Here is a 22,862-nt window from a genome sequence, read left to right as displayed (position 1 = left end):
GCGCTGCAGCAGGGGCCGGGGCAGGAAACCCCGTACGCAGGAGGGGGGGGGGGGGCGAGCGGGAGGAAGGAGCGAGTCGCTGTCACGCCGTCAATGGTGCAATATCCTTCCGCGCCTGAGGGGGAAAAAGTAGTTCCAGATTCCCCTGAGCTCGTGGCCCGAGCGGCCCAGACACCCCCTCCGGAGTACCTCAGGCAGTGAGGTGAGGGGAGTCTCTTGGGAAGGGGGCTCAATCCGAGGGGATTCGTGCTTTTTTCGCTGTGGCGTGAGGTGTATATCCATGCGCAGAGACGGGCGAAACGAGTCCGGCAGCGGGGCGGGTATATAAAGCGGGCGCCGCGGAGGTTTTGCCTTTTCAGTTGAGGACAGAGCTGGTGTTCGGAACATGTCAGGCGGCTCCGCGGATTATAGCAGGTATGGCGCGGCGTGCCGAGGCCCCGGGCCCTTTCCGCGGAAGGGGGCTTGGGAGGCTGGGCGGGGGCGGCCGGGGAGAGGGCGAGAAGCGGGGCCGTGTGTGCGGGGCTGCCTGCGCGCTCGAGACGGCGCTCTGGGGGCGGCTGGGCGCTGCAGTTAGACGGCGCCTGCCGCCCCGGCCCCTCCCGCTTCTAGACGTTTCGCTACTGTCTCTCCCTTCCTCGCTGTTCGGTGGGGGTTTAGTTCTGTTTCTCGGGGCTCGTTTTTTCATCGCTGATTTTCTTTAACAATCCCCACTCCTGAAAAAGGGATTTTTTTAATTTCGCCGTACCCGCCGCGCTGAGTTGAAATTAACGTGTTTAAACGCCTCGTTCGGGACTTCTTTTTTTCCTTAAAATCTCCTCCCTTCTCCTTCCCCGCCCGGGTCCCCCCTCCCGGTCCTGCCGTTGGTTCGCCCCGGCTGTGGGGGCCCGGCTGAGGGCGAGACCATTTTTTTCGGGGGGGAGGGGCGCGGCCCCCGGGCGCTCGCCCGGCGCCTTCCTCCGCCTGCGCGCCGGCCGCCATTTGCGCAATCCCAGGGGTGGAGCTCTCGCGAGAGTTGCGCGGCGCAGGGCGGGGCTGGGGGGGGGAAGCCGCAGCGCAGCCGGGAGGCGGCCGCCCCCTCCGCCGCCCCCACCCCTCACACACACACCCCACACCCCCCCCCCGGCGCTGCGGCGGAGTCGGCCCGGAGCGCGCAGCCCCGCCTGCGGCACAGCTCCTCCATCAGCGGGACGTGGCGGGCCTCCGCTTGCCGGATGGGTTTTTTTGGTTTGGTTTTTTTTTTCTTCTGTTTGCCCGGGATTGAGCCGTGTTTTTGCGGTGGGTTTTTCTTCGCTGCGGCTGAAAGGCTTGAACCATCTTCTGTCGCATTGAGAGCAGAGGACTTGGGTTAGCGGCACCCGGGCCCCTGGGGAGGGGGTGGGAGTCCCTCCGTTGGCAAAATACCAAAGCACCTGCTGGGATGATGTGTCGGGGGTTCCAGACGGGGGTTTTGGCAGCCAAGGCGTCAGCTCGCCTCTGCCTGTGAGCGGCTGCCGTGCTAACGGCTTGTTCTCTTTCCCGCAGAGACCATGGCGGCCCAGAGGGAATGGACCCCGATGGTGTCATTGAGGTGAGCACACGGGAACTAACTTGAGACTGTAATCGCTGGTGGAGATAGGTGTTGGATTTAATAATTTCTGTTTTTTTTCTTTATTACAGAGCAATTGGAATGAGATTGTTGACAATTTTGATGATATGAATTTAAAAGAATCCCTTTTAAGGGGCATTTATGCTTATGGTTTTGAGAAGCCTTCAGCTATTCAGCAGAGAGCTATTATTCCATGCATCAAAGGTATGTATGTGATTCGTTTGTTGATATCAACATGGGATAATTAAGAAAGTGCTGTAAAATGTGTACACTATTTTATTAGTGTGCAATGATACTAATTTTTAATCTTTATTGAACAAGTGATATGATGGTACACCATCTTTCGGGACTGACCTGAAATGGAGAGAACTCTTAATACTGATCACTTCTTTCAAAGAGAATAAAATAAAACTAAAAACATGAATGACCTGTGTGGGAGCAGTAAATGTGTATCCTACTCTTTTTAGGGTATGATGTGATTGCTCAAGCTCAGTCAGGGACTGGCAAGACAGCCACATTTGCTATTTCCATCCTGCAGCAGTTGGAGATTGATCTCAAGGAGACCCAAGCACTAGTATTGGCCCCTACCAGAGAACTGGCTCAACAGGTATTGATAGTGTAGTTAAAAAAAAAAAAAGCTGCTTGTGTGTTGCATAGGTTTCAGGTTTCACAACTGTGAGACAATAAACAGACTTCTTAAGGGGCTGTAACTAATATCCATTCAGAACCCTCTTTGTGTTGAGTAATGGGGGATATAAACTGGCTTCTGGCCCACAAGTTCTCTGCCTGCTTGACCAGTTGAGTTGATGCCCGTGCAGGGTGCACTGGGGCAGGGCTGCAGGAGCCAGCAGCTGTGCTGGGTACAGTTCTGAGGGAGCATCTTCAGCAGAAAAAAAATACAAGATCTGTTATTAAAGCACAGTGTTCTGAGTGGAAACAAAATGTACTTTTTGGAAGCCATTTGAACTTGCGTGCAGTTGTGCAACATGAAAACTGCAGTGCGCATGTGGTCACTTCATTGTTTTTGTATTTCTGTGATGTTTTCCTGACTGAATGTTCTGGCATGTCTACTTCACCTTCAGGGCTTGGTATTGTTTTACTAAGTGGGGGTGCTTAACAAAACCTTAGTGTATACTTAATTTTTAGGATTAATGTATATCAGTAATGTGGGGTCTTGAAAATGATGAACAGAACTCAGAGTAGAAACTAATTACATACAGATTCCTGTCTTTTTCAATTAAAATATACTGAGATGCCAGGCTATAGTGAAGATTATTCTTGATGGTAAAGGTAAAAATACCAAATCAGACAGGAAAGAAGTGTAAAATCAAATAAAAAAAGCAGATCAGTGGAACTGGAACCTCTGATCAGAGTGTTTAGCCTTAGTTCTAATCTGAAGACATCGGTGAGGTGAGACTTGTTTCAAAGCCTGGCAATATGGCACTGTACAAGTACGCTCTTCTGTGAACTTTCCGCAAGTGTTTAACGTGTGGGCCTTAACAGCCCAAAACTTGAGTTCCTTTCTGGAAGCTCTGCTTTTTAACTTCATAGTAGATGCATGGTGGTCACTTCAGCTAGTTCAACTAGTAAGGACAAAAAATTTAACTTAAATACTCCTCTGACTTAAGCTTTTCTAGTTGAACCACATAAATAATAACCAGTTATTGCACATAGCAACTCTCTAGCCATTAGAGCCGCGTAATCCTTGTTTGCTGTGTTAGCTTCCAAAGTCCATAAGCACCAGAGGTAATGGGGCTTAATCTTCATCAGGTACTAATACTAATGGAAGGCTTTTATTTTAGATTCAAAAGGTAATTCTGGCCCTTGGAGACTATATGGGAGCAACATGCCACGCTTGTATTGGTGGCACAAATGTTCGCAATGAGATGCAGAAGCTTCAGGCTGAGGCTCCGCACATTGTGGTTGGAACTCCAGGGCGTGTGTTTGATATGTTAAACAGACGCTACCTGTGTAAGTACCAATTTAATTTTGCTCTTGATAACAAATTTCCAATATATCTTTCAGACCCAGCAAGAGCTTAAGTTGTGAATTTGCTGTCATTATAGAGAGTGTACTGGAAAGCTTAGTCCTAAAGGAGAGTGACATTAATAAAAGTGTCGAGTGTGTTTCTGAAACTTTGTGACATAGTCCTTTTTCTTGTTTTTTAATAGCACCTAAATGGATCAAAATGTTTGTTCTGGATGAAGCTGATGAAATGTTGAGCCGTGGATTTAAGGATCAGATTTATGAGATCTTTCAAAAATTAAGCACAAACATCCAGGTAAAAACCTTTCACTCATGAAATTGATGGCTGCAGGTTTGGTTGCAGTGTAGCAGAGAACTGCTGAGTTGTCTGGTGTCCCAGGCGTGTGCTAACATTGAGTAACGCATTCTAGGTTGTGCTGCTGTCGGCTACGATGCCAATGGATGTCTTGGAAGTGACCAAAAAGTTCATGAGAGATCCCATACGGATTCTGGTGAAGAAGGAAGAACTGACCCTGGAGGGTATCAAGCAGTTCTACATCAATGTTGAAAGAGAGGTTGGTACCGGCTGTACTTGCTTTGCAGGACGAGTTAAATTCTCTTACCTTCTTGTTAAAAGCACTGTGCTAAAATTGCAGAAACCAAGGCTGAGCTTTGGGCTCTGTAATAATGCTAGCAGAGTACACGCAAGAAGAAGAAAATGCATGCACTGGATCAAAACTGACTAGGGTGGACCTCTTTCTTAATGTCCAGTGTCCTGTGTCTTAAGATTTGGTGCAACAGATGATGCAGAAACTTTGCTTGGTGCCTTGTTCCCACTTCTCGAGTCCCACTGAATACAATTGCACACTAGAGCATGCTTAATTGGTTGGTGCTTTAGGATTTTATTCCTTGTTCGGGATTCTTGTTATGGACTGAACTGTCAGTGGGGTGATGCATTTCCTCATCTCCTTCGTTTGTTCAGGAGTGGAAGCTGGATACTCTCTGTGATCTGTATGAGACACTGACCATTACTCAGGCTGTTATTTTCCTGAATACAAGGAGAAAAGTAGACTGGCTTACAGAGAAAATGCACGCCAGGGACTTCACAGTCTCAGCTCTGGTAAGAATTGGTACTTCCATGTTACTTCTTAAATGCCACGTACACCTGAAAAACTGTAATGAGCTACACTAGAGCGCGAAGCAGGAAAGTTATAATATAGCTGTGCGGTGCTGTATTATCGTTCCCCCTGCTTAAAGAAAACTGCTTCCTTCTATCCCTACCTGCTTTGTCCCCACGGCAGGTAGGGACGCTGGGTTTCAAACATCACTTTGTTTTTTAAAGCATATTCCCATCTGGAGTATTGGAACTGTAGTAATTGGAACTTTTTACCTCTCCAGCATGGTGACATGGACCAGAAGGAGCGGGATGTTATCATGAGGGAGTTCAGGTCAGGATCGAGCCGTGTCCTGATCACCACTGACTTGCTGGTGAGTGTTTTCTTAAACCGAACACATTTGTTTAAATCTGGTGCCAAAAGCTTCATCATTCAGTGAAGGTTCTTGTAGCCTGAGCTGTTCGGAGCTTCTTGGAAGAGTAAAGACTGCGTTCCACTATGGACTACACAGTTGTAGTTCATCACTAACCTTGTGGTCGACAAAAACATGGGGTAAAAAATTTAACCTAAAGCCTGTGACTTGCACTGAAGACTCCACATTGCTTTTCAGGCTCGTGGCATTGATGTGCAGCAAGTGTCCCTGGTTATAAATTATGACCTGCCGACCAATCGTGAGAACTATATTCACAGGTGAGTTGGCTCTGTCCCCTGCTGGCCGTGCTGCACTGCGTGCTACATCCTGCAGAAATCGGCACAGAACCTCGCCTCTTCCTCCCTTTAGCCCGTACCAATAGCAGGACTTTACGCATCCATTCGTGCAGGAAATGCACTGCTTGGGGTTTGGCTTTAAACAAGCCCTGGCTCGGGAGTAGCAGGACTGTTGGACAATAAAGCAGTGGGAAAACTTAGATGTGTGCGGAGCCGAGTGCTGGCAATTGGTCAGTCATTGCTGAGGGCTGGGGAAGCCACTGGCTACCGAGGGGCCAGTTTGTCATGCAGGCTGTGGAGGGCAATGACAGCTGATGCTGGCACAGTGTCTGGACCTGTAGCTCCTGGCTAATCCCTGTTGCTGCTGCTCGGTGCTCAGAGCTTGGTGCTCCTGGCAGACCGGTTGTGTAGGAGTGTGGGACAGCTGCCTCCCAGGAGGCCCAGCTGGGCTCAGGGCTTCCTCCCGGGGGATTCTGACCTGTGGTGTGTATCTGTGGTGGCAATGTGAGGTGTGCTTCCCTAGGTTTAAGTAACTACTTCTAGTGACTGTCCCTAAATTTAAGTAAACTGTGCTTTGTTACTTGATGTAAAAAAATACAGGAATCGGTAGCAGCAGTTGATGACACAAGATGGTGCTCAGAAACGGCGTTGACGTAATTTAGGACGTGGATTCATAAGCGGCACAGTTTGAATAAAGAGCGAGTCGGTATTTATATATTTCTTTTGTCATGATTATTCCCCAAGTTCTGTGAGCCGTGTTTGTGTATGTAGCTCTTGCTGCCGGCCGGGGTGCTGTACCCTGCAGGCCGCAGGGTGGTGGAGCGGCTGGTGGGTGTCACTGTACTGTGGTGTGTTAGTGACTGACGTGGGCTTATGCAGGAACATGTAGCTTGGATTTTGCTTGTTTTTTTTTTTTTTTTTTTAAAAAAAGGCAAAACCCTAAGTTTTCCCCCTGGAAACAGTTATGTTGATTAAACTTCCCAAGTTGGGTGTGCTGTTCCATGTTAGTGGATGTAATTGGATTAACTTGGCAACAGTTGGACTCCTGAAGAGCAGCTTGTCTGTAGGCCACTGCTTGGGGCTGGAGGCAAGTGCTGGGGAGGGGGCTGGGGCCAGGGCTTCATCCTGCAGTACCAACTGTTAAATACAGCTCTTGTTTTGCAGCCAAGAGTAACCTTTCTGCTCTGCTACCCTCCGTAGGATGGACACCTCTGTACTGCCGGCACTAACCGCTAGTTTCTCGTGGTCAGACAGGGCTTTGGTAGCAGCTGGTCCCGTAAATGCAGCGCAGACTGGCCAGTGGCAGCTAAAAGAGCAGCAGCAGCTAATGAGGGGTTTGGAGCAGACTGGAGTAGTTAACTGGTGTGTAAATGTGTGTTCTCTCCGTGCAGAATTGGCCGGGGTGGTCGCTTTGGCAGAAAAGGTGTGGCTATCAACTTTGTCACTGAAGAGGACAAGAGGATCCTGCGAGACATTGAGACTTTCTACAATACCACGGTGGAGGAGATGCCGATGAATGTGGCTGATCTTATTTAATCCCTGGGATGAGGTGGTTGTGAATGCAGTGCTCGCTGTTGCTGAATAGGCGATTCACAACGCGCATTGTGCTTCTTTCTTTGGGGATATATTGAATCTTGTCTCAATGCTCATAACGGATCAGAAATACAGATTTTTGATAAGCGAAGCGACTTTTGTCGTGAGCTCTTGTGGGGGAAGCCACTGGCTTTATCCACTTTAGGGTTAGACTGTTGGGGTTGGGTGGAAAGTCATGGGGTCTGTAAATTTTTTCTTTATTAGAAATTTATTTCCTAGTTCCATAGAAGTGGTTGTATTAGATGTTCTTTATCATTTAATAATTTACTTATGGACTAAAAGATATAAGTGCTGTATAAAGTCAGCGAATTATGTTAAACTAGCCTACCTTCCTTTATTGTATGTACTTACTCTTCAGATTGAATTGGAAAGGCCTTTCAAAATCTCTAAACTTTTATAAGAGCATTAAAATGCATTTTTGTTTCATATGTATTTATTCAATAAAGTATTTAATTAGTGGTAAGTGTGATCTGGACCCTGTTGCTATGCCCCAGCAAGCAAGCAATCATACTATTGTCTTAGTTAGGGTTAAACCCAGTAAATTTGCCATATTGCACATGTCTTAATGAAGTTTGAATGTTCAATAAAATACTTCTATATTCACTTAAATTGTAAACAGTGGCTTCTTGGTTAGGGGGTGTCTCTCTTCAGGGGGGGCCTGACCCAGACTAGGAAGAGCAGAGAGGGCAGGGTCAGGCTGCAGCAGTTCTGGGGCTGGTTTTGGGCCAGCAAATGGGGAGCTTTTGTGCCACAGCTCCTGGGTGAGGGACAGGTGTCCATTACACTGACGTACCCCTTCATCAGAGTAGAAGGTCATCACTTAATCATCAGTACTGACTTAATTAAAAAGCCCACTGCTTGTGTTAATTATGCTTGCTGCCAGCTGAAGGCCTTTTACTGCATTGAGGGAGAATCCAGCTTCCATGTAAACAGAATCCCTGAGGTTCAAAGTAGCTGCTCTGGAAGGAACCGGCCCAGGACTGCCCTGAACGTGCTCAGCCTCTTCCTCCCAGCACCTGCCCTTCACCCCACACTCTTTCTTGCACAGCTCGAGTGAAACGAGTGCTGCAATACATTTACTAGAAAGCGATGGCTACGGCACGTCATGCTTAAGGGTCCAGTACAAGATGAAGGTGCCACAAAGCCTTCCCTGGGGCTGGGTTCAGCACAGATGGGGGGCTTTTGCCAAGCTGCATTTTCAGAACCCAGCAAAAGGGTCCTCCCTTTCTCCCCTCTGAGCTGATGATGAGCAAGTAGAGTAGTTGAAAGGACACTGTAGAGGGGTTGGTGCTGGTCTCTTCTCACAGGTAATTAGCGATAGAACAAGAGGGAATGGCGTCAACCTGCAGCAGGGGAGGTTTAGGCTGGACATTAGTTAAAAATTCTTCCCAGAAAGAGTGGCCAGACACTGGAATAGGCTGCCCAGGGAGGTGGTGGAGTCACCATCCCTGGATGTGTTTAAGACTCGTTTAGATGTGGGGTTGGGGGATGTGGTGTAGGGGAGAACTTTGTAGAGTGGGGTTGGTGTTGGACTCGATGATCCCAAGGGTCTTTTCCAACCTAAATGATTCCACGATTCTACATACACGCTCAGTTTTGCTGCGTTTCCCTGTCCCTGTGTAAGTTACACCAAGAACTGCAAAGCAGGGGCAGCACCACCCCCTCAGCAGCCGAGAGCTCTTTAAGCTAGGGTAAACAAACGCCAATATTCCAGCGTGAGCTTTTCCCACTGCTGAGCAGTCCTTTTATTGCAAAAAGCTGTACAAAACCACACAGGTCCCTGCTCTCAGGACCTAGGCCACCCACCCCAGGCCTCACAGGAGCCGCCGTCAGTTGTTCTGCGTCAGCTGCTGCATGACCAGGGCACAGAGACTCACCAGCTGCAGGAACTCATCAGCACCGTCAGCCAAGCACTTGTCTACTTCCTGCAAAGAGAAGAGAAGGTAAAACCCTCTGAAAAGGGTGGTGCTCAGGGAAGCTCTCTCTTCCCTTACACCACAGAGCACCATGGTGACATTTGCCAACTGTTTAGTTAATTGGCGACACCTTCTCCAGCAGCCACACAAGTGGGGAAAGTCCCCTCCGTGGCCTCCATTGCGGCAGCCAAGACCTGACAGTTTCTGTACAGGAGGGACCAGCCTTTCCCTGCGCTCCCTGCCCGAGCAGCACTGCAGGGCACCAGCCCTGTAAATTCTTCACGGAATTTAGCACAAACTCCACCACGGCTGTCTTTTCTTCTTGGTCAAAACTTAAGGTAATTAACCTTTTTTTTTTTTGAAAGGGCTTATTTTACACACCAGAACAAAAACTTGCATTTTGCGGCTCCCCATCTGTTTAAGTGCTGACTTAAAATCTTGCCTTAATTCTCCCTCTAAATTTATAATTAAAAAACAAAAAAAAATCCACAAACGTCTTGTTCAAGGACCATTAGAACAATATAACATGGCTAATAATTCACTTTACTGGATTTCAGTTCCTTCTCAGGACATTTCTCAGAACAAAGATTTAGGTTCTACCAAGAAACATTCAGAACTAAAAATCAAAATAAACCATTATGCACATTCGGGAGAGAGAGCGAGTGAACAAAAATTAATCAGTGGAGGTTAACGTGGGGTTTTTTACCTCAAGCTGCAGACTTACCGCAAGTTTCTCAACTATGACAGATTTCTGCTTGTCACTGTAATCTTCGCTCTCCACAACGGCATCGTGCAGCTGGTTTACGAGCTGAGCAACAGCATACCCTTCATTGATGAGATTCTGTGTCGGGGACAGAGGAAAACGGAAATAATCCAGCAGCAGAAACGCCTCAAACTGGAAAACCAATCTGAACAATTCTGTCTGAACCGAAAGACTGCACTGGCATTCGTTATGGAACCTGCCCATTTCAGAGGACGCGTCAGTAGCTTGTGGGGAGTCCAGCACCCTGCCTGGCAGCGCCGCCAAGCCAGCACCCAGGAGAGACGGCAGGGGCACGGCCGAGCCTGCAGGCACAGAGCCATCCTTCTGTCCAAATATTCTTCCAGCTTCTCACAATTTCCATCTCGGACATTTTGTGAGCTAGAGACATTTTAAGCATTTAAGAACCTCCACCGAACCTGTCCAATCTTATTCTAAAATTAGGAAAGCTTTGCATCCACAGCATCATGTGGCAGTTTCACAGCCCTCGCATTTTAAACTGCCACCTACTTTGATTTATTTTCTTCATCTGGCAGTTGCTGACCTCGACACAGAGATCTGTAAGGCCAAAATGTTTTTAATAAAATAAAAACCATGGCAACTAAAGATAGCTTTTTTTTTTAAAATCAGTAGTGCCCAGTTACAAAACCAGCAAGTACTGAGAACAGTAGTCCAGGAAGCCATTTAGGTAGAGAGAAGTTTATGAAAATAGAAGAGGAGTTCGTGCAACTTTATTTTTCTGTACAGCAAAACCTACACCCGTACTTTACAGAAGTACACATTCAAGTTTTGTCAACTGCATATCAACCACTAACATTTGAAACAAACTCTAGGAACTGGCGGGCCGTTCCAGACTACTGCATTAGATTTGATCACGGTCTGATGGGAGACTGCACCAGCTCTAAGGATTTAGAAAATCCGTATCATCGCCTCTTAAGATCGACTTAAGACTTACCACATTATGGTAAGTAAACGTGGAAGTGTAAGGCAGGGACATCCGCGTAAATTCTGGCACAAGAATGCTCAGATTTGCAGCAAGTTTACAGGAGAATAAACCCAGCAGCAAAACCAGCCAAAGTTGTCCGGCGAGGCTCAGCCAAGTAAAAAGCAGGAGGTTGACCAATATTGGCTTTTTTCACACCAGCACAGAACACTTCCCTGGGAGAATGGCACTATGGCATGCTCCCCTCTATCAGCGACACCTCCGTGATTTAAAATCCAGTTCAAGACGGCCTGAGCCGCCTTCGAACTCAGGAGATTAGGAATTTCCCATTCTTCAAAGACACTAAGAACCTTTTCTGCATTAAAGAAAAATCCACCTCGATCAACCAGTAGCTTGTGCCTTCTCCAGCAAGATCCATTTGAAGTCACTGCAACTTGTCAGACAAACTTACTCACTAGCGTGCTGTAAGATTAACGTGAAATATTTTAAAACTGAAGACTTATTACAGCTTTATTCAGATACTTCTCATCTAACACAGCTTCCGTGTAAGGAAGAAAGCGAGAGGCTAGTCCAGTCCCCTGAAGATGCAGTTCTAACGGCCTGAGGCAAGTGTCTCGCTAGGAATTCCCACTCTGCCCAATTCAGCCTTACAGCTCCACGTGTCAGTCTAACTCCGGAGAACGCCCGAGTCACATTGGCAGGGAATCTTATTTGCAGCTTTGTCAGTTCTTCCTCAGAAGGGAAAGCTCAGAGTACGCCCTGGTAAGAGACACGCTTCCTGCAATGCGCGTCCTGACTGACACGAGGCCAAACGCTCCCCACTGCAGCCCAGGACTCAGAGGGCAGTGACCTAACCACCCCCGGGCTGGGGCACTAACGGCACTCTACCTTTGCCAGCGTTTCCAGTTTCTCAAAGGAACCACTCCGGCAGACAGACAGCAGTTCATCAATTGTTTCTTTAGGGATGACCTGTAACAAGAAGTTACATTTCTTAACTTCAACTTTCTAAACTTAAAACTGAAGTTGATGCTTACAGTAACAGGAACAAACTGTTTATGAAGGAGGCCATTTTAGCATTTCATTCCTCTCAAACACCCAACCACTTTTAAGCAAGCGTACAAGACAGACTAGCTAAATTTTGAGAGCGAGAGCTAGGCTGTAATATTCCTCCTATATTGGCGACACTAAAATAAAAACTATATAGTGATAGTGAATCGTCAAAGTCAGCTTCCTAAGTCCAACACACAATCGCTTATTCAGGACGCTGACTCAGTGGAGGACCTGCTTCAACAATTACATCAGCCAAAGCTTTCTGTGCCATTCTACACCCAGGCAAAACAGCAAATCAGTCTTCTCTCCAGTGACGCACCAGGGACATACCAAAAAACCCCAATGCAACAAGATCAGACAGTAAATCAGAAGGAAAACAGTTGACAGATGCCATTATTTAGCTCTGAACAGGGAAGCGCTGCCCACATTCTCCCCTGTACTCGTCGTCATTCCTGTCAGTTGAGCATCTGGACAGTTTGGTTTCAAAGCGCCTTTATTAATCTTCTGTACTAAGGTCATTCCAGGTCACAAGAGTTAGGTAGGACAAAGAACTTGAAGTCTTTATGAAGTTGGGTACCTTTGGTTTAAACAAGCATTATTCAGTAATGGAATTTCATGCTTCTCTCTCCTGTCGTTACAGTCAGCTTCTGCCACGTTTATTAGAAATTGTGATTTCAGATGTCTGTAAGTGAAATCCAGCTCTTTTCTACAGCTAGATACACAAAACCAAACACATTCACTGAGAAGATTGTTTAAAACTGTTCTGTAAAATGTGCACAGGAGCAATTGCTTCTGGTGCCACAGATGTGAAAACCCCACATCCCTCAGAATTAGCTACGAGGGCAATATCTTCAAGGGAAGTGTGGCCATCATTAAAGCCCATTTATTTTTCAGCTGCTCGACTCCTAATCTCACTTTTCTTGCTTTAGGGGTAACTGGTTTGTTGCTATAGGAACACCTTCAGACAGATTTTATTAAATGCATTTCCTCTCAGGTTTCTCCTCTCCCTGTCAGTATTACCCACTATTTCCAGAAGAAATCACTGCTGTTTTGTTAAAAAACAGGATCCTACACAGATCCTCAAAGAGACACTGTCACTGTGAACGTTAAATTGAAAATAAGCTGCTACTGAAAGTCATTCCCCTGTGGTGTTTACAAACCGTATTTAGCAACGATCTATACTTACCTACATGCATATACATATAAACACAAACATTTATATAAAGTGCAAAACCATGTTCTAGTCTATTGTCCCACAGGAGGCAACACATTTTGCATTCGTGGGCAGAATATTTCAACTTCAGTTTGAATTACAAGACTATTTTGCAGTATTCACTGACTTACAGCAAGCCACTTGCTATGTGGTAAGTGTACGGAATGAGGCAGTCTTTACAGTTCTGGTGGATAGTGTATCGGTACCACATTGCAATACTAATGGGTATAAAACAATTTTTTAATCAAACTGGAAGCAAAGGTAGATAGAGGTAGCAAGTACACTTCCCACACACATGCTTTTCAGACTAATTACGGGAGAAACTGTAAAGCGGAGCTTACCCCAGCAATTTCAGTGACTATCTTCTCTGTGATCTCTTTCCCACCCATTAGGCGAGTGGCACTTTGAAGAAAGGTAATTGCTTTTCTTAAGTCCCCCTCTGACACTTTAACAAGGTAAGATACTGCCTGAAAAATAATGTCAGAAAATGCCAAGTTATATTTTCTCTGTTAATTAAAATCCAGTACACTTTCTCAGCACATGGATTTTAAAACATCTAGTAGTGCCTAAGGCAGATGGTCACCGACAGACACAATACACAAGTTACGAAGCAACTTCTCTACTAATATAAATGTGTACTGGCAATTTCAGAATGAAACACTGATTTAATGCAAGTATACTCAGCACAGAACAAAAAGCCCTACAGTTTTGCTGCAGTTTTCTCTGGTGGACATTTCTCTGGTTTTAGCAAGACTTCTAAAATTCATCCCATCCATGGAAAGAGAATAATATCTCAAGGAGTTTATATATTGTATTTAATACAATTGAGCAGTCTGGAAAAGTATGCTGACTTAGCCCCTTTCACCGTAACGCAATTACGCACTGGATTAAGCAATAAAATTCCCTGGCAACCATGAAGTTACCTCGCTACTGATTTTCACATGTTCCTTCTCAGAAACGTCCAATAGCCTCTGCTGTTGGATTTTGTCTGACAAAGGCTTGAAGCGGAATTTGGAGCATCGAGATGTTAAAGGCTCAATTATTCTGAAAAAAAGGCAGGCAAGTGCTTGGTAAACAAATGCATGGGTCAAGTTCATACAGACAAAGCTCTCAAGGCAGAAAAGGGGAGCATAGCCTTAAAACTGCACCAGTTTGAAAAATAAAAATCAATACCTAAATATTGACTTCAGTCTTGTATTCACATAGTTACATCTCTATTAACCAAAAACTATGAAACTAGGCATCAACCTCTCAGTGAAGAAGAAAAAAAAAAAAAAAGAGTACAGAATAGGAAGAGCAACAAGTCCAAAGAAGCAACAAATTCCACACGTACCTGCTGATGTAGTTACAAATAAGGCAGAAACGTGTTGTTTTCGATTCTTTTTCCATTGTGCGTCTTAAGGCTGCCTGGGCTGCTGAAGTCATTGAGTCTGCTTCATCCAGGATTACAATTTTAAAAGGAGGACAAATTTTACCACTGAAAAATAAGAAATCTGTTATCTAGGAGACATGCAACATATAGACCAAGAAAAAAAAAAATCACCGCAAACAGCAAGTCACATTTTACTTAAGTTTATACCCAATAAGTAGAACATATTCAGAGGTTCAATCTTTTGCATTATTTTTAGATAAAGGACTAATATTTGTAGTAAAGGGGAAGACTGAGTTTCCAGATCAACACTTGAATACTGCAGAAGTCCTTTTAAAAAAAAAATTACTTTTGCTTTAAGTTTCTTCTTTTATCAACTAATGCAGCTCTTCTTTTTACAGGATTCCCGATTGCCTGAACTTTAAAGAACACTACAACAGACTAATTTCAGTACACAAGACCATTTCTTGCTAGGCAGTCCTGGCATGCAGTTTCTTCCGGCTACTTTCCACAATCTGTTTTTTCCATACGTATGGCTTCACCTGCATAGGGCTTCTCACCACCTAACACCAGAATCTTGTTAGCACCTTATAAACTAGCACCCATCTTGTATGAGATGCTGCAGATTAGAGGTACTAGAGAAGCAACTTCCACCACAATTTACCCAAAGAAGCTTTTCTATGGTAGTCAGACAACACTTGCAAAGTATTCAAACACTCAACATGAAATTGCACGAAGTCAAAGCTTAGCCAAAACACTGTGTGCTGCAAACTTCTGGGCAATGCTGACCCATCATTTATATTAGAATTATAAAGTTAACCTAAACAAAAGCAACCCCATGCTTCGTCCTAAGCAAGAAAGTCCATCAAACATAGACAGCTTTGATCCAGCACTTACTCTGAGCGGCTTCCAGACGCAGTTAGCTGAGCAAAAGCTTTCACTTTTTCCCGAATCACTTGTATTCCACGCTCATCAGAAGCATTTAACTCAAGGACTCTTTGCCGGAATAATTCAGGCCTGCAAAATTTTTATTACAACATGTTAGCTACTAATTCTTGTAATGATACATTATAAAGTATATCAATAGTCTTTCTGGCCTTTTTGAAGAGCAGATGCTATTTTTGCCAGGATTACTAAATAGCATACTGTGTTAAAATACAGTTAAATCAAGATCATTAAATGTTAGGTATGAATTCCCATTAGTTACTTTTACAATTGCCTCCCAGACTACAGAAAACAGTAAAGTGTAAAATTACATCAGTTATAAAGGAAAAAAAAGATGGGAAGTTGGCTTCATAAGTTCAGAGCACTGTATGCCCTTCTACTTCTATGCTGTGCATAATGTGGAAGAACAAGTAAGATGCCCTGACACAATTACTGGCAGTGCTACCAGAAAGAAATATCTAGAAAGTATAATATAGGCAGCATTTAGTAGCAATACTATACAGCAGCACCTATGATTACAAAAAGAAAAAGTGAATACAGTAGATTTTAAGTTCTAGTAATTCAAATGGACGCACAACGTGGAGTTGTCTTCCTACTATTAAACTAGAAGTGGTTCTTTTCATAAAACAGCATGAGCCAAAAATTAAAGACATTGACGGGGAGCAGGGGGAGGCAACTAACGTCACGATGACTCAACAAACTACCTTCTCATCCATTTTTTGCTTCCGGGTCACTGAATTCACTACTCAAAAACTCCCAAGTGTTACAAGTGAGCTGATGAATGTACACGTGCTGAATTTTAGTCTGACTCCCAATATTACTTCCAGACACAACTCAATGGTGCATAATGGAAAGATTACAACGCAAGACATTTTATGAAGTGCTTTGAGGTCTATGTGTAACTAACTTACTGAATATACCATTAAAACTGAAATTCCTTTACAAAGTTCAGTAAGGCATATGCAAGCTGTTTCTTTTCATACTCTTTGCTATAGCGTTACAATATGCGAGACTCGCAGCCACTTAAGTCTATATTGGTAACAGAAATCAACAACAGGACAAATGAGAACGAACTCTTGTATTGGAGATGAATTAGAATGTGAAGATATTCCTGAAAAAGACCTAGAAGCTGCATAAGAACAGGCAATGACCAGAGGCACTCTGCCACAGGATTAGAAGACACGTGACAGTCAATTACACCAAAGCAACTTGATCCAGCTTACCCATAGAGCTCTCTAGCCGCTGCTAAAATAGTGGAAGTCTTTCCAGTTCCAGGTGGGCCATAGAACAACAGATTGGGAAGCTGAAACAGCAAGGCACCGTTTTTCAAAAAAAGCAAATAAACAAAACAAACGACAGGAAAACCTACTGAAAATCTGAGCACCTGATAGAACAGAAACTATCTACTCCTTCTGGTAAATAATATCAAAGTCTTCCACTTCTAGGTCACTGCACATAGTGCTCTAAAAGAGGACAAACAGTTGCTTTTTATAACACAGCATGAACAAGCTGTTATTTGGTGGCACTGTCACATATCAAAATTGATAGTTCAATTTCTATTTTATTTTTATATATTCCCTCCAGGTCATGTCTGAGATCACTAAAGCCTACAGAACTTACTGTTACGACTCCAGTGACATGTACATTTATCCAAGGATGCCCTTCAAACAGTCTGGATACTATTAGCAGTGCAGCTGTGACAAAATTTGGCCCAGGTTAACTATCATGTAAGTTCTCAGCTCCCCAGACTGCCTTTTCAGGCCATGCTGAGAATCCTGTGCTGCCATTAACTCCACTGCAATAAGTACAAGGGAGCTTGTGAATGCCTGCACTACGCTGCAGTGAGTGCAATGCAGACATGCCCTAACACTAATCACAGAGATGCCTGCAATGACTGACCGGAATGCATAGCGCTGGCAAATTTCTACATCCATCCAAGGATTTTTCAAAGGAGGAGACAAGTGGCATTTCTTAAAGAGATTAGGTTAACTGATCTTTCAAATAATCTAATAACCTCAGCATGAAACACAGGAGTGCATTAAAGAAATATGCTGACACAGGAAGATGAAAGCAGCACAGCAAAGACCGCAGGAATAATACATGATAACGTTTATCAGCACAAAGCACAAAATCTCACAATTTGAGAATATAACTAAGTATCTGCTAGATGTCTGGCATAAAATACAAGCTGACTTTGTTTTGTCTGTCAGTCGGAGGAACGGTATAAGATTGTGTAACACAGTGGTCCTAGGATGTGCAGGTTCTACACAGATGGAAAATTACAAATACTAACACAGGTCGAATAAGATTTCATCTGGAAAGCTACATGCAGTTCAGGTCACCCTTGGTCAAGGCTGATGAATCCAAACTGGGAAAGGTGATTAAAGGAGCGAAGAGCCTATCTTATGAGAAGTGACTTTTTAAAAGAGTTTGGTTTAGTCAGCCCAGCAAAAGAAAAGCTGAGAGGGAATACGACCGATCCCCATAAATAGAGCAACACAGGGAGAAAGAACAAAGTTGGCATAAACAAAATTTGCGTAAGTTACGATGACTAAATTTTGGCTGAAATCAAGAAGCTCTCTAATTAGCATAGGAGTGATAGCTTTCTATACTACTATTTCAAGTAATTGCTCTTACGAATTATCAGGCTACACTTTAAAACTGCTGCCTTTGACAGCAGGGGATGTTCCAGTTGTACGTTCTTAGAAGAATCCAAGAATCCCCCTCCCATCAATAGCAAACAGACAAACCTCTCAGTCTGACTTGATTTCCAGCCCTCAATAAAAATTCTATTTTTAAAAAGACTCAACTAAAATTAGATTAGATAATTTTATGCTGAATATAGCAAGCAATGCAGACAGAATGGGAACAGCAAAATCAAAGACATCCAAAAAGCAAAGAAAAATGCAGGAGTACACAATGCATAATCAGAAGATAAAATAGAGACAGACCAGTTTGGTAACAAGCATCCCATTTTAATAACTGAGATAAGATGCAGAGAACAGATTCAACTGTGTATGTACTGCAGAAGTACAGATAGAAGAATTTCAATCTTCAATCAATTTAGATTAAATAAATCCATTTCAAGTTCTGCCTGCTCTTTCTGCCAATTATTTGTTGCTTGTTTCCCTAGTTACTAAAAAGTAAACAGCATTCAGTACTAACAAACTTTTTTTCAAGTTTAATTAGATACGACAACATTATTACCCCCCTATATCTTTTAGGAAAGCTTCGGGGAGAAGTATGTACTGAATGATAGCTGAATATGTTAGTGTGCTGACATGGTAGGTTAGCACACTGCAAGGGTAGACATTTTCGTGGAGATTTGTAATTTCATGCCTCTGTGCTAATTCACACTCTACTAGTTCTCAAAACAAGCATTAGCAGGTAAGAAGTTTTAATAAGAATCTGTTTCCTAATTCCATTAAACCCATACTTTACTACTGTTTCTGTTTCAACCACATATATGCTCGTTTCTCACTGAAGTTATCACCAGTATTTGCACTTTTTCACTAAGCACAGCCTAATCCTTTATGTAACTGTGGCAGTATTTTTAAACAGCCTGCAACCTGATCTGGTTATCCATTTTTCCATGCTTGCCAGGGGTAAGCAGGATACCTGCAGGCATCATCCTGCTTGTGGGAAAGTTACCACATATAGTACAAACCCCAAGTCCTTTTCTAGAAGTTTCAGTTCAAATGAAGCTGTAAATTTCAAGATAATCCCTCACCTCACCCTCTTTTCAGTCATTATGATGTCATCAAGTGAATGAAAGTTAAAGAATACTACAACACTGGTCAGTTTCTTTGCAAAAAGCAACAACAAATCGACAGTCTCGGCAGACAGAAATCAATTTCTCCAGTTCAAAACCACTTGGAGTCTGGTACCCCCGGTTTATAACAAGACAGATCCCTGCTATTATAGATGGAGATATATCAGGGACCTAAAAGTCCTGCTCCATTTAGCAGCTCCCAGACTAAGGTCCACAAATACTTACAGGCCAACCAACAAAGGACTGGCTCTTCATTTTCAACACTAAAGTTTAAATAAAGCACATTACACAAACCTACAGTGTTGTCACAGCTGTTTCTTTGATCTCCCCAGATCTCCAAATTCAGAAAGAACTTCTGAAATGAGTACCAGCCACCTCGGAGTTTAAATTACACTTTTGTCTTTTTGACAGAATGAGTCCTTTCAAGAACTAACAAAAATGTCCAAATTTTAAAAGTATCAATGTTTTAGAGTACTTGCATGATTTTGTTCTCAAATGCCTTGCTGAGTTTGGGTAGCTATGGCAAAATACAAAGCCTGTAACCATAAGCAGGAGTTATAATTTCTGTTTTCAACTCAGGAGGCAAAAAGTCAACACAAGTGTACTAGGCTCATAATCCGAGAAACATTGCTGATCTAGAAGCAGTAAGGTTTTAAATAGCTGTTGCTCAAAATAGAACTTCACAACCCATCACCTAAGCGATGTTACATGACTGATATATCCAGACAGAATAGGTGGCAGCACCTCATTTCTCCTTAGCTGTTAGTAGTTCCTTACTAATTACCTCAACTGTACAAATATTATTGCTGTTGAAACCCAGATTTCTACAGGTACGTTACGTGGCAAGGTCACATAACAACAGCATTCTCCAACCAAATCTGGAGACATGAACTAAAGACAGGAATTATACAAGTCTTTCCCAGTTCTGTCATACCAGCTTCGTTTTGGCTCCCTATGCTCAAACAAATAAAGTACTTCTGCTGTTGAAAGGTCTGATGAAATTAATGTTTTCAGGTAGAAACAGACTCATATTAATCAAAACCAGAACTACAAAGTAAATTGTCATAAGCGAAAATTTTCAAATACCAAAGACTACCCCATGCATACTGCACATCAGGGCACCCTAGTGAAAAGTTTCTTGCATAGAACTCTGAAAATTGCCCAACTTGTTCCTTTTGGCTCTTGGTGAGCAGACAGCCATATCACAAATGTCATTTTCAGAACATCCACCAACCACTTCAGCCGGCGTTAGCAGTCCTTGAAAACAGAAACAGCTTTTAGAACACAAGAATGACCCTTCCAGGTGAAACGGGAAGCAAAAAGAAGTCTCGGCATGTACAAAGGAAGGAATTGTCCAGATTTTCCAGATGTCAAGAAAGCACAGCCATCTCTGGTTACCTGCTTTATTTCTCCCTTCAGTACTTCCACCTCCCCATCACCTGGTTTGGAGGAAATAACTGTCTTCCATACTGAATATTTACTAAGTTTTTTATCCAAAAGCAAATGCAAGTGTAAACAAAAGCAATTGAACATGCTCTGCTCATCCTCTTTATATTCGTAGGTGTCAGGTGCGAAACAGCAAAGTTAGTGAAACTGTCATGCTTAGCTTTTTAAAGCCAAAGAGACTTACTTGGAAACTAACCCAAAAAGTTTGGGGATCACTATCTAAGTAGTGGACTTGGCCCTTATAATTTAAATTTCCCTTGTTAGCAAACAGTATATTTGTTTTAATGTTTAGCAGTTTCATAGAAGCACCAACAGATCACTAGAGGAACAACTGGCAATCCAGACTTTTCTATGAAAGAAAAATATCCCCTCTCCTCTTAAACACGAATGTCAAAAGTACTAGCTGAATAGCAGTGTAGACACAACAAAAGCCTTTACAGATTTGGAACTATTAACAAGAAATTTACCAATTAAGCTTTTCCAGAATAATTCCAGACAGCATCACAGAGCTGACAGTTTTACAATGTTTAGAGGGCTGGAAGCATCATAAATTTTACACGTATATCAGAACATACTACAAGGAAGCCACTTCGCTTGTTTGTAAAGTACCACTGTAAAAAATGATCTTTGCTGAGTTAGAAAAGAGAAGTTTTCATTAGCACCAGACAAAGTTTCTGCCTAAACATACTAATGGGGTAGATGTTATCATTGCACTCACATCAGCACCTTCCAAGGACTTTTTCAGCACAGCAACAACTTCATCCTGGAAGGCGACTTCATCCACGTTTTTGGGGCGACTAAATAAAAAGACATTAAAAGCAGTTTATTAGCTAACAAAGTTTCAGAAGAAAACTGACATTGACAAAAATAACATTTTCCTTTCTGATTACATTGGGTACTTAAGAATTACAGCAAATTTTGTAGCCGAGGACAAAATCATAACAGGAAATCCGTCTAATGTCTCTGGTCTGTATTACTGAAGTGATCTAATTTCTCAGGAAGCTGTTTGTCTATTTCTATTGTAAACACCAGCCTGAGCTGGTGTTAGAAGCAGAGCCGTGTTGCAGACTGCAATATTTTACCTCTTCGTGAGCCGATACGGGCTTCTCAAAAACAAAGTACTCAATGCACTTTTGCACCAAGCCACAGCAATGAACCGCACCGCTTGACATGTGCAATGGAGGCATTGTCTGCTCAGTAACACCAACAAAGGGCTCCTACAGTAGTTCACGGTGCTGGTTTTCGCCCGTAACTGATAAAGTTAAAGCTGTTGTTCCAGGTGGAGACACCTCCAGCTGTAACCCCCTTCGCCATGCACCCACTCCCTCCTCCGGACCGAGAATCCCCTCACGACCCCGGCCAGCGACCCCGCTGCCCCCGAAGAGCCCTTACTATTTCTCCACCCAGGGGATGGGCTTGAGCCTCTTGCCCTCCCCGCTGCTCCCCGCTGCGCCCTTCTCCTTGGCAGCGGGGGGCTTGGTGCTGATAGCAGACGGGCCTTTGAGGAAGGCCTGCATGGCTCCGGCAGGGCCCGTCCCCCCACAGCCTCCCCGCCTCAGCCCAGCCGTTAGGCCGCGCCGCGCGCCCGGCCCCGCCGGCCCTTCCCGCCAACCCGCCACAGCCCGGGGGCGGCGCCGCTTCCGCTCGGCCGCGGGCCAACCACGAGCTAGGCCGCGCCGCGCATGCGCCGGGTCCTGCGGGGAGCGGGTGCGCGCGGCCTAGGGGCGGAGCGGCGGCCTTGCCTCAGGCAGCCATGGAGGCGCCGCGCGCCCCCTCAGGGCGGCACCGGCGGGGTGGAGGGCGGCGGGCGCCCCTTCCCCGCCATCCCTCCCAAATGGCTCTTCCCCGACAAGTGTGGAAAAAATCCCTAAGCAACGTGAGGTACAAAATCAGCCCCAAAAGCCAGCGGAAGAGGGGCTTCTTCTGTCAGGCCTTGGGCCGGCGGCCTCCCCCTTCGCCTGAGGTGGGTCTGGGGGTCCCTGGACGTGAAACCCGCGAAGGCCGGAGTCTGCCCCAGCTCTCTCCTGCTCCAGCTGCCGCGGGCGGTGTGCCTTCGTCCGGCCGTCGCTGCTCAGACCTTCCCCGGCCCTGGCTGTTGCTGTGCGAGCAGCTCCCCCAGGTGTACAGGCGCGGGGGTTATCTGTGCAAAAGCGACCAGTGAAGGGAAAGTGAATCCTTTTTGTTTTCCCGTTACTTGTAATAATCTCCATTACAGCAAAGCCAGTAAAAAGAAAAAAAAAGAGGGGTATGATTGATGTGACAGTTCCCTTTAAAGGAGAAGAAGGCATCCTAGTAGGTTTGGCAGTCGTGATGCACGCCCACGTTTTCACACGCTGGGTAGCTACAGCTCATCTTCCCAATTTTGTACCAGCTTTGTGGATAAAAAAATAAAGTAATTCTGCTACCAGTGTGGTGGCAGACGTTCAGCTTTACTATTGCCCCTTGGCTGCTCCGGGGCACGAGGCACCACCGGGGCGGCCTG

General features: G+C 44.5%; 2 protein-coding genes and 3 non-coding genes across 5 annotated transcripts; 4 read left to right on the top strand and 1 right to left on the bottom strand.

Annotated features, from left to right (window-relative positions):
• Positions 1-265: 265 nt before the first annotated feature.
• Positions 266-7,569, top strand: EIF4A2 (eukaryotic translation initiation factor 4A2). The gene is made up of 11 exons (XM_063338612.1): positions 266-414; positions 1,522-1,567; positions 1,657-1,789; positions 2,053-2,192; positions 3,388-3,556; positions 3,757-3,866; positions 3,982-4,125; positions 4,533-4,670; positions 4,949-5,038; positions 5,276-5,355; positions 6,765-7,569. The coding sequence occupies exons 1-11, from the start codon at positions 386-388 to the stop codon at positions 6,907-6,909; spliced, it is 1,224 nt and encodes a 407-aa protein (XP_063194682.1). The 5' UTR covers positions 266-385; the 3' UTR covers positions 6,910-7,569.
• On the top strand, positions 1,904-1,973 carry LOC134518069 (small nucleolar RNA SNORD2). Its single transcript, XR_010071863.1, has one exon. It is a non-coding gene; the product is annotated as a small nucleolar RNA SNORD2 (small nucleolar RNA).
• On the top strand, positions 4,172-4,353 carry LOC134518067 (small nucleolar RNA SNORA81). Its single transcript, XR_010071861.1, has one exon. It is a non-coding gene; the product is annotated as a small nucleolar RNA SNORA81 (small nucleolar RNA).
• On the top strand, positions 4,749-4,875 carry LOC134518054 (small nucleolar RNA SNORA63). Its single transcript, XR_010071849.1, has one exon. It is a non-coding gene; the product is annotated as a small nucleolar RNA SNORA63 (small nucleolar RNA).
• A 1,113-nt stretch (positions 7,570-8,682) lies between the features above and the next one.
• RFC4 (replication factor C subunit 4) lies at positions 8,683-22,475 on the bottom strand. Its single transcript, XM_063339882.1, has 10 exons — positions 21,773-22,475; positions 21,099-21,177; positions 16,386-16,465; positions 15,115-15,234; positions 14,182-14,325; positions 13,772-13,892; positions 13,190-13,315; positions 11,474-11,554; positions 9,607-9,723; positions 8,683-8,891 (listed from the first exon to the last, which is right to left on the bottom strand). Exons 1-10 carry the CDS (start codon positions 21,895-21,897, stop codon positions 8,796-8,798), a joined length of 1,089 nt encoding a protein of 362 aa, XP_063195952.1. The 5' UTR covers positions 21,898-22,475; the 3' UTR covers positions 8,683-8,795.
• Between the last annotated feature and the right edge of the window lie 387 nt (positions 22,476-22,862).

Source organism: Chroicocephalus ridibundus, chromosome 6 (assembly GCF_963924245.1).
Source record: "Chroicocephalus ridibundus chromosome 6, bChrRid1.1, whole genome shotgun sequence".
Taxonomy (NCBI): domain Eukaryota; kingdom Metazoa; phylum Chordata; class Aves; order Charadriiformes; family Laridae; genus Chroicocephalus; species Chroicocephalus ridibundus.
This window is presented reverse-complemented; position numbering and strand designations above follow the sequence as displayed.